Source organism: Carya illinoinensis, chromosome 3 (assembly GCF_018687715.1).
Source record: "Carya illinoinensis cultivar Pawnee chromosome 3, C.illinoinensisPawnee_v1, whole genome shotgun sequence".
Lineage (NCBI taxonomy): Eukaryota > Viridiplantae > Streptophyta > Magnoliopsida > Fagales > Juglandaceae > Carya > Carya illinoinensis.
Genome location: NC_056754.1, coordinates 47,427,662 through 47,438,725, shown reverse-complemented (window position 1 = coordinate 47,438,725; position 11,064 = coordinate 47,427,662). Strand labels below are relative to the sequence as shown.

The following is an 11,064-nucleotide window of genomic DNA, read 5'->3' as shown; positions in this document are numbered from 1 at the left end:
CTATTTTTTCCTTAGCTACTTAAATTTGGCTTGTGAGCTTAAAAACATATATTCGATTTTTATAAACAAACTCTAATCTTAGAGTTTATCACAAAATTTTCTCTTGATTTACGTTTTTCTCAATCTCAATTTTTAATTTTCATTGTTTAGCTAGCCGTCAAAATAAGGATTTATTCTGCATTTGACATCATATAAATATATATATTAATTATAAGAAGAGAAAAAATTATGAAGCACCAAAATTTTAAATTAAAAGAAAAAATATTACAAAAATAACAAGAATGATAAAATCAAAATAAAATGTTATAAATGTGGAAAGAAAGATGATTACAAAACATTATGCAAAGTTTTAAGTTGACATAAACCAATTACAAATGCAAGTTGGGAAAAAAGGAAAAATCTATAAAATCTATTTAAGAGAAACTTTTGATAGTGAAATCTCGGAAAAAGATCGTAGCTTAATTAACATATCTACCAACAGATTTAGAAGAATCTAGCAAGCCAGACATTGAATTAAGATCTTTAGATACCTATTGTAAGTAATCTTTTGTTCTCAATAATATATATTATATATATAATCTTGTCTAATATGTTAAAATATATGAAAAATTTGTTCTCCATTCTGATTAATTAGCAAGTAGATCTAGAATGATTCAAATAAATACTGTTCATTTAGTTTAGACAATAGCGTACTTTTATAAAAATAATATTAGATACAGTTTTATGATGTACAAATCCCGCACACTCCATTTGAAAAAAAAATGAGATCTATTATTAAAAAATTATTTTTTAACATGGATCTTAGATTTACTTACTTTAAGCACGAAACTTGCAAATCTTAAAACTGCAAATATCAATTCTCTTTTAATAATTATGTGCTTAGAAGTGAGTACATAGATAGGTTAAACTACTAAAATATCCAGTATTTTCAATTCAAGTAAAATGGAAATTAATTCCCACCCCCACAAGCATAGCTATTGTTGAAAATTCGTTCCTCAGTACGTACTGAATTATTCATAAAAATTTAATACTAATATTATTGCTTTATGTATACTATATATATGATAATAAATGCATTTTTATATTAATATATACGTAATTAATTTGTCACGTATCTATATACTACATAATGAATTCTTTCCGTGCAAGGCTGATACGAGTAACAAAAATTGATTTGAAAAACCTAACATTTATTACTAATTTATTGGGATATTCTTTTCTTTTTGAACACATGAATGCTTTAACAAAGGGCTGATCTTAATTAATTGGCCTCTAATATCTAGGGTCTCAACCTTTTGATACTTAATTAACGATAGATTTTATAAATAAATCCACTAAGAAATTAATTAATAAGGTTTAGAGGTTCATTAAAATCATTCATGAAATGGACGTACGCATGAATTCTTATACACTTTAAAACTATTTCTTTATATATATATTTTAATTTTTTTTAATTTTTATTTTATTTTATTCTTTTTAAACTAATTGAATTCTTTTACTTATCATAATCTATATACGACTGCATATTTGGCAAGAAAAAAAATAATAATAAAAGGTGACGTGTGATGTGTGGAAGCGATAAATAAGATTTTGCATATTTAATTAATACTACTGAAGTTCTAATACCTAAAATGCTACAATTTAATAGGAATATAAATTAGCATGACTTAATATGATAAGTAAGTCATAACTTTTAATAAAATTAAAAATTTTATAATCTAACAGCCAACCATATTGAGATATATTAATTTATAAAAAAAATTCATGCAACCTCTATATAAATCAATTTTCTTTTCATAAACGCATATAAATAATGACTTATACGCTGTACGTCTGTCATTCCTTACAAAACCCTGATTTATTTCCTTTGAAGTTAAAAAAATTCAAGATTCCTATGTTTTATTTTATTTATTTATTTATATTTTGGATTTCTAAGAATAGTATTGGACGTGACCTTTCAGGTCCTCTTGGCCCTCCCGGTCAATTGCTAATTATTTTTGGTAGGTGTGTCCATTTTCCATTTAAGACAGTGGTCCACTAGATTCTTGGAGTTGAATAAGAGAGTAATGCTAATTAATTTATTATATTTAAATACTCTAATTAATTTATTAAAATTTAAATAATTTATTCCATTAGTTATTTAAATACAAAATTAATTAAATGCATCCCATAATAATAATTCTGAAAAGATAAAAAAAAAAAAAAAAAAAAAAAAAAAAAAAAAAAAAAAAAGGTTTGATTTTTCTCCCGAGTGGTGGAATTGGTTGTAACCTTTGTGTCGAAGACAAAAGGCTAATTCTGGCATTTAAGAAAGTGCCAAATATCTGTAATCATTGAAGGCTGAAGCTGAAGGACTTACTTAAGTAATTTGGTTGCCACCACAGGGACCTTCTGGTAATCTCAATGACAACTTCGTACAAAAGTAACCAGTGCTGATATGAAGCGCGTGGCAACACTTTCCAAACCTTTATAGGAAATCTCTCTATCTCGAAATACAACGCACTAGAGTTGAGAGTGGGGTATGATACCCTTTTGTCCTAAAAACTTAGTCTTAATCTTTCCTTAATATAATTATTTTCTAGCCCTTTAAATACCTCTCCTCCCCCTCTCCCATGACCATCCAAAACACCCTCGCAGATCTCTCTCTCTCTCTCTCTCTCTCTAAGAAGAAAGAACAAAAATAATCTCTCTGAGTCAACCAAGAAAGAAATAATGGAAATCGAACCCAGCCCAACAATGGTGGCGGCCAAGAAGCTATGGAACATAGTTCGCGTGGTGTTCTTCATGCTGAGAAAAGGCATATGCAAGAGCAAAATAATGGGCGATCTCCATTTGATGTTCAAGCGTGGCAAGCTGGCGGGAAAAGCCATGGCCGACAACCTCACTCTCCATGACCATTTCTCCGCCTTGAGCTGCCGTTCCGACGACGCCCTCTCCTTCATATCCCCACGCGAATATGAATTCAGCTGCAGCAACACCCCCGTCTATCCCCGCCCATTCCATTTCAACAACAAGCGCAAACACCACCACCACCACCACCACTCTTTCGGCGCCAAGCCCTATCGTTTTGACGACGTGACTACCGCTACTTCGTTTCAGAAGGTGCTTGATATACTGAACAACCACGACAGTACCGCCGCGCCGGTGGAGGCCTCTCCACTGGTGACGTTACCAGGGTTCGGAAAGAGCCCGATGGTAAGGCCGCTGAGAGTAACCGACTCGCCGTTTCCATTGAAGGACGACGGAGATAGCCAGGTGGATATGGCCGCCGAGGAGTTCATCAAGAAGTTCTACAAAGACCTCACGTTGCAGAAAAGGAAGGCTGCACTTGAATCACCATACTATGCCATGCGAGGACGTCGATGAAAATCATGGTTATTATACATAGGGTTTGCAGGTAGCTGAGCTCTGCTGGAGTAACTTCAATCCATGTTTTTGGACAGCAAATGCATATGGGAGAAAGTTGTTGCAGCCACCCCCTCCATTTGAAGTAAAACATGATCAAGTTTTTGCTATGTCAAATTAGAATCACACATCATGATTTGTTCATGATCATATCATATGTGATATAGCCCCTTTTTTTCCATTTTTCTTTTTCTTTTTACGATACGGAGCGGCCGGGTTCTTCTTCTGTATTGAACAATAACTCTTTTTGGGTTTTATTTTGGTTCACAAATTTCATTTTAATTTATTTAACCAGCTTCCACTTGGATCCACTCATGTGCCATAGAATATAATCATCATGTCCTGCATGTTGATAGACAAAATTAATGATACGTAATACAGAAGAATAAAAAGGAAAAGATATCAGGAGTTTAATTTCTTCTACTCTCTCTTTTTGTATGAGTTTCACATCTTTTTATAAAGTTCTTACCTACAGCGACGTTGCAGTATAAAGAAGGTTTTAAATAAGTTAGAGGAGGCAGACCATGCAGCTTTATGTTTTTGTCGAAAACAAGTGTGGAATTTTTAATGCATTGCTTTTCGAGGTTGGTGGGTTGGAGCTTTCGTTTTATTAGCTTTTATATTGAGGAGGGCTTTTGTCAATTTATGCGGTAGTCATTCTCAGATACAATAATTGGTCATTTTAGTGGTATTCTGCTTTACCTCATGAGTGGTTGTAAAGTTAACCTGCAATATACGACACATATTAATTAATTCGACAGTATATTAATTAAGGTTGCCCTGCCATGCATGATATCATGCTCTATCTTGCAGGGTGGGTTTATAAGTATATAGTACTTGACAGTTCATTCGTACAAGATCAATTTTGGTCCGATCCTTATTTGATTAATTATGATCAGTAGATCATCACGTACGTATCTCATTCTTTTTTCCTTTTTTTTTTTTTTTTTGTTATTTTCGTTTAAATAAATTTCATAAAAATAAATTTATAAATTAACGTATTAATTTAATTTAATATATTAGATCTATTTAATAATAAAAATAATTTTATAATTTAACCTCTCAAATTAAATTATATTAATTTATAAATTTATTTTTATAAAATATAACGAGTGAATAAAGCATTTATCCACAGCCCAGTCAAATTAAGGAGCCTTGCTCTCTGCGTCTTTAATTACTGTATGAGTAAAATATAATTAACTGCAAGCTACCGACGTGCGACAGATATACCCAAACATGCATGTAAGGAAACGATGATTATATAAATATATAATCATTCCTGATTATATATCATTCCTGATTCCCCAATTCTTGGGACGGAGATTTTTGTATGGTATTATAATTCTGGGGTTGTCATCTATCACGGGGAATAGAGAAAGGAAAATGATAGGAACCCAACGGGGGATCCTGCGGTTCATTTATCTCACTCTATTTTTTTTTTTTTAGTTTTTTAACGTAGTGATTAAGAAAATGTTATTTAATAATATTATGAATTTTATTTATTTATTTTTAATATTTAAAAAATGTTTAAAAAATAATATGAAAAAATTAAAAATGAACGAGATGTTTGGACAAGATCCCTAGCATTGCCCATAGAGAAATTAATATAAACATTGACCAAAAGTCTCGTATGTTTTTTTTGGTAATTAAAAGTCTCGTATGTTAAATTGCATTGTGGTGTCTCTATTATATATGCTCTGATAAGCAACTGCATGCTTTGGTTTATATTTTTGGTAACGTCTTTCTCTATTGATCAATATATCGAAAGATTTATATATATACATATACTATTATAATAAGTGTATATTCCACATGAATGTTAGTAAACAATAATTTTCTTTTTTTTGTATAGTTACACTTTTGCCTTTGAGTTATTTTGCTTTTAAACTAATTAAAAACTCTGTTCTATCATTTCTTAATCTCTCTCTCTCTCTCTCTCTCTCAACCTTCTCTCTATTTCTTTTCCGTAATCGGGTTGCACTACCTTCTCATCGAGCTGGTCAAAGACTTGTGCTATGTAAGAGTACAACGATTTTTAAACTCAAGTAAAAACTTTGCTAGCTAACGATATTAGTAAAATAGTTTCCATATCTCAAAAGAAAAGAAGGAAAAAAAAAAACTACTTAAACGTTAGTAAATAATTTTCCTACTTTGTAACATTTCATCTCTATATAGTATCTATTTACATTTGTGAAAAGAAAAAGAAAAAAAAAAAAAAAGCAAACACGTTAGAGAAAGAAGATGAGAGGAAAAAAAATAATCTGAGCGTACGTAATATCTGTAGATATATACATAATGTTGTATATTTGATTTTAAACTAAAATATAATTTAACTACATACATAGATTAACCATTGTGACATTCGGCCATAATTAACTAATTGAAAGATATTATACTTTATTAACTTATCATAATCTAAAGATATTTTCTAAAATTTACTTTTTTTTATGCATTAATTAATTTTTTAATAAAAAAATCATATATATATATTTTTTTATTAAAAACCTTATCTCATCCAATTAAACAAACATACTTTATACGTTACTTTGACTTAGTATAAATACTAGTTGATGGTGCAACGTGTAAATCACGTTTTCCCAATTGTGTGAAAAATCTTGGAAATAACATCTATAAATAGTAAATAAAATGTGGTTGAAAATAGGATAGTGTAGAGTAGCATAAAAACATGGTATAAAAATCTGAAATTGGTTGAATTGAATAGCAATGGATTAATGAATAAGGTGGGTGAAGAGTTGCATTCAAATAAATAAGGTGTAGATCAATATATCGAAAGATTTTTTTATTTCCATTGAACGTTACTTACAGAAAATTGAGAAACCAAATAAATCAACAAAAAATAAAAAATAAAACAAACAATGAAATTTAAAAAAAAAAAAAATCAAATTGGCCTCCATACAGATTCAAAATCAAGTCAAAACATTAAAAAAAAAAATGCAAAATAGAGAAATGGAAATAAAAAATTTCATATACCCTCACACTCAATCACTTTCAACACAATCAACAACAACAAAATAAATGCAAAATAGAGAAATGGACAAAGGAAAAGCGATAGACAGAACATGAAAACTGAAGACGGGAAAAGGAGCAAAAGCACAAAAAATTTCAGACCTAGAAATGTACGTGAAGTACCATTTAGATTCATATTAGGTAGAAAGCTAAAAAAATAGGAACAGAAATGGGCTTACAAACACAACACTGTGAAGATCAAGGAAGATATACCCAGCAGCGAATGGAAGGTTCTTTTTGACGCTTCCCTTTCAAGATTTCTCAACACGACCAACACAAAGAACATAAATGGAAAATAAGAAATTGGAGAAAGAAACAGAAACAAAGAGAATGGTAAAAACGAAGAACAAGAACAAAATAAAATGTGAAAATATGAATGAAAGTTTTTATTTGGTGCTTCACTTTTGATGTTCCTCTTTTCGCTAGCAAAAACTGGGAATCTAAAAACTTAGCCTTCAACTCTCCCGTTAGCCAGCCAATAAACCTACTCTCCTGACAACACATCACACCAACGTACTGTGCAAGAACCAAAGGTGTAAAACCAAATGCAAAATAGACCAATTTCATTCTCAACGAAACGAAAAATAAAAGCCTAGCAACGAGAACGAAAGAACAGAAGCTACACTATCAGGAACAAGCGAAACATGAAAGAAGCAAATTCAAAACCAAAAAGCAGGGGAAAACATACGGATGCAATTAAACGGGGGCAAAAATGTTAAAAAATAAAAAGAACAGGGGCAAAAACATACAAAAGCAACAAATAGAAGGACAAAGAAGGAAAGTGAAAATCTACCAAGCAAGGGCTAAAATGTGCACATGCAATCAAACAAGGGAAGAGACGTAAAAATGCAAGACACAGCCGTACAGAAATGGGAAGACAAATCAACAAACAAGGGCACAAAAGTAAATAAGAGAAATATTGAGGGAAAGAAACGGAAAGTAAAGATCTCCTAAAATCTACTATTCATAAGCGGATAGACGCTTATATAATAGTAGTAGATATTTTATTATCTATATTTTCATTTATCTTTCTTTAGTTATAGCTCTTGAATTTTAGAAGATCTTAATTTAATGATGTCCACAAATCTATTAGGCCGGCTTGCATTCGAAAGTTGAAGGATTAGATGCTTTTGTTGATAATTTAATTTGGGAAATATTTTATTGAAGTTTAATTTGTAGCTAAGAAATTAAAAATACTATTTGTATCGGACACCAATTTAAAAATCAATTAGCAATATTCTTTGTAAAACTTAACAAAAAGTTACCATTTTTTTTTTTGGTTTCTAACACAAAATTGATTAACCATAAATGAAGCCAAGTATAATGGAGTGCTTAGAAGTTCTAACCTCTGTCATTTGCGTAGGTTCGAAATGGTTTGAAGAGCATAATTTATAGGCCGTGAAAATTATTGGGTCTAATCATTGGCATATGGAAAAATATATACAGCAGTCTCACATTTTTTTATACTATTAAAAAATATGAATTTATTATTTTATCTTTTTTTATTTTACATTTTAAAAATAATAATGTGTTGAGTGTGAGACTGCTGTGTAGCAGTTCTCTTGGCATATATATGTTTTGTTTTTTTTGGCAATAGTGGATATTTCAAGATTTTGTTGGTTTTCACAACACTTTTCAACTTATTTAATCATTATAATTTTTTAAATTCTCACATAAAATAAAATAATTTAACACTTTTAAATTTTAAAATAAAAATAATATTAAAAAAATATATTTTATTTAATTTTTAATTTTTATATCATTTCATTACTTCTTTAAAAACAAATCAATAATTTTGTAGCGGAGAAAATAACAGATCTAATAAAAAGTAGGTAAGAGATCATTTTGAATGTGGTACCACCATGATTGAAGGAGAGATCTAGGCCTTCTCAAGCTCTAATTAAAGAGCTGGGCTGTCGATCTCTTTTCTTTTTCTCAACTTAAAAAAGCTTCATTGGGTGCTTATCTTTCTTTAAGCTATAGATCATGATCACAAGCACCCAGGGCATGCATGCATGCATGAGGTATGCCATCCTTCTTCCTTTTTTGTGGCTATTAATTTTTTTCTTTTTCTTAATTCATGGAAATTTGTAGAGCCAGCTCGAAGACTCGTATCGTCAATCGTGCAAGACTATCTGGCATTGTCTGTCTTGATTTTGACACTTGTCTTGCGTCGGGCTTGTGTCACCAGCTTTGATTAATCCAAATCGCAATTTTTTTAATGAAAAAATCTATTTATATTTTTTTTTTTATCACATAATATGTTATTAAATAATAAATTTATAAATAAAATATAATAAATATTTTCTAATCATTTAATAATATCTAATAAGATAATCAGAATAATTTTACAAGACACGTTTGAACAGAGATAAGTTGATTATTCCTTGAAGACTTTTCGATCCATGGCTAATAATGCTAAGTTTTGTTTAATAAAATCATGCATGCTCCTTTACTTTAGCTGATCAGATATTAATTAAAGAGTAATACTATATACAATCGTAAAATTACAAATATCGTACAATCGCTTTGAAAAAGAGTATGGTCCACGATTAAAAAGTTAATTTTTTTTTTTCATGTGAGTCTCATCTTAATTTATTTTTTTCAAAGTGACTGCATGCGGCTTGCACAACCACGACTACAAATATCATTTCTCTTAATTAAATTGCCTCTTCACTACAAACCACTTCAAGGAAGATTTTAAGAAAAAACATTTTTTCTTTTCGTTTTTCTTTTATTTAAAAAAAATATGTAGTACTAGTATGCCTGTCTGTGATTGGCTAGTGGGTAACGTCGATGGGCTAATTCAATAAAAAAAAATTATTTTAATCACAAAAAGATTAAATGAAAATAAATTTATAAACTGATATAACTTGATATAATACATCAGATTGTAAAATTATTTTTATTATAAAATAAATCTAACAAATCATATGAAATCACGTAAGTTTATGAATTTATTTTTATATACTCTCTCTCTGTATATATAGTACTTCTCATTCAATAACCCTAATTGGTGTATGGATCACCATGTCCACCTATGTATATATTCTTTAAAAGCTGTGGGGTGGAGCCAATATATACAAAAGTCGTAGTCCTTAATTTGGAGGCTCAACAAAAAGATAGAATTGCTTTAAAGTGCTTAAAAAAATAAGAAGATGCAAATATGGAGATCAATTGCTGCTTTGTTAGGTGGGAGAAAATGAGTGTGTGGGTCTCTGTAAAATTTATGTTTCTGCATACTAGCAGCTTAAGTCGAGCTCAATTATTATATAAAAAATTATATTTATCATTAAGGGTGAAAGTTTAAATCAAAAAATTAATTTGGAACAAATCGAACCAAATCGATTAGTCTGATTTTAGATTGGTCTAATCCAAAACCAGTTTCTATATTGTAAATACAGGTCGGATCCGATCTGGTTTCGTTTATGTGCTTTCTGGGACGGGACTGGACTAGTTTAAATATATATAAATTAAAATTTTAATATTATATAAAATATTTTTTATATATAATATATATAAGTATATATGAAATTTTTATATATAACCATATATCATATATAAAATAATTTTATATTATCATTTAGAGCATAAAGTTTTAATATTAAATATGAATATTTGTAATTTGTTTGATTATATGTTATCAGAGTTATAACATAATATTATAATTTATAGTAGTAACACTATAATACTATGATATATTAATATATAATATATATTGACACTTGATTAGAACTGAAAAACTGGATCGAACCAGACAGGAACTGGTAAAATCAAAAATATCTGTTTAGGAGGATAATCGGTGTAGAATCATTTTTTGAAAATAAAAAATCGGTATAACCAGTTTAGTTTTGAAAATTCTCTAAAACTAGACCAAATCAAACCGGTAAAACCCCTATTTATCATCCTCCCTCAAGTCGAGTTCAAGAATAATATGAAGAATTTTTCATATGAGTATTAAGAATTTTCTCATTTGCTGCTCCAAATATGAGAGTGATAATCATAGTTAAATTGATCTCCTTCTTCTTCCAATCTTTACTTCTCTAGGGATGGGGACGAGCCCCGCCCACCTATCGCATCTTTGATGTCCTCAATCCTGAATCTTTCTTTTTAAGGTAACGATAGGCTTCCTATTTTTATTTATTAATTAAAGAAGTTATTATTAATAAAGTTATATATTTGTTTTTAATAATTAAGAATGTTAAGAAAATAATAAAAAAAAAATTTTTTTGAATATACTATAAAATAATAAAAGAGTAATAGTAAAAATTATAGTAAACCTATCGTTATCTTTCGTTTTAACTCTGTATATGTCTCCTTTCTTTATATTTTACCAAATCTTTTTAGTTCCTCAAAGTAACATCTTGTTGTGGCCGACAAGGTAATCGCCCAAGTACTGAAAGTCTACCTATTTAACTACTCAGGAACTAATCATCAGAATTTGACAATCGAGTAGACGAATTACAAATAATTAACTAGCCTGCGTGCATGAAAGAAATTAAGCGACATTTTGTTGTGGCCAACAAGGTAATCTAAGTTGGGATTTCTAAATGAAAGCGACTTTTAATTATTACTACTTTTTAATCCACTTTGAACTCTTGTTTCTTCTGTTAATAATCGAACCCTATATAA

The 11,064-nt window shown here is 29.6% G+C and overlaps 1 protein-coding gene across 1 annotated transcript; it reads left to right on the top strand.

Annotated features, from left to right (window-relative positions):
• Positions 1 to 2,609: 2,609 nt before the first annotated feature.
• LOC122304713 lies at positions 2,610 to 3,716 on the top strand. Its single transcript, XM_043116983.1, has one exon. It carries the CDS (start codon positions 2,713 to 2,715, stop codon positions 3,364 to 3,366), a length of 654 nt encoding a protein of 217 aa, XP_042972917.1. The 5' UTR covers positions 2,610 to 2,712; the 3' UTR covers positions 3,367 to 3,716.
• The last annotated feature ends 7,348 nt before the right edge of the window (positions 3,717 to 11,064 follow it).

Excerpts from the sequence above, each read along its gene's own strand:
- LOC122304713 (XM_043116983.1), top strand. The coding sequence starts at position 2,713 with ATGGAAATCGAACCCAGCCCAACAATGGTGGCGGCCAAGAAGCTATGG.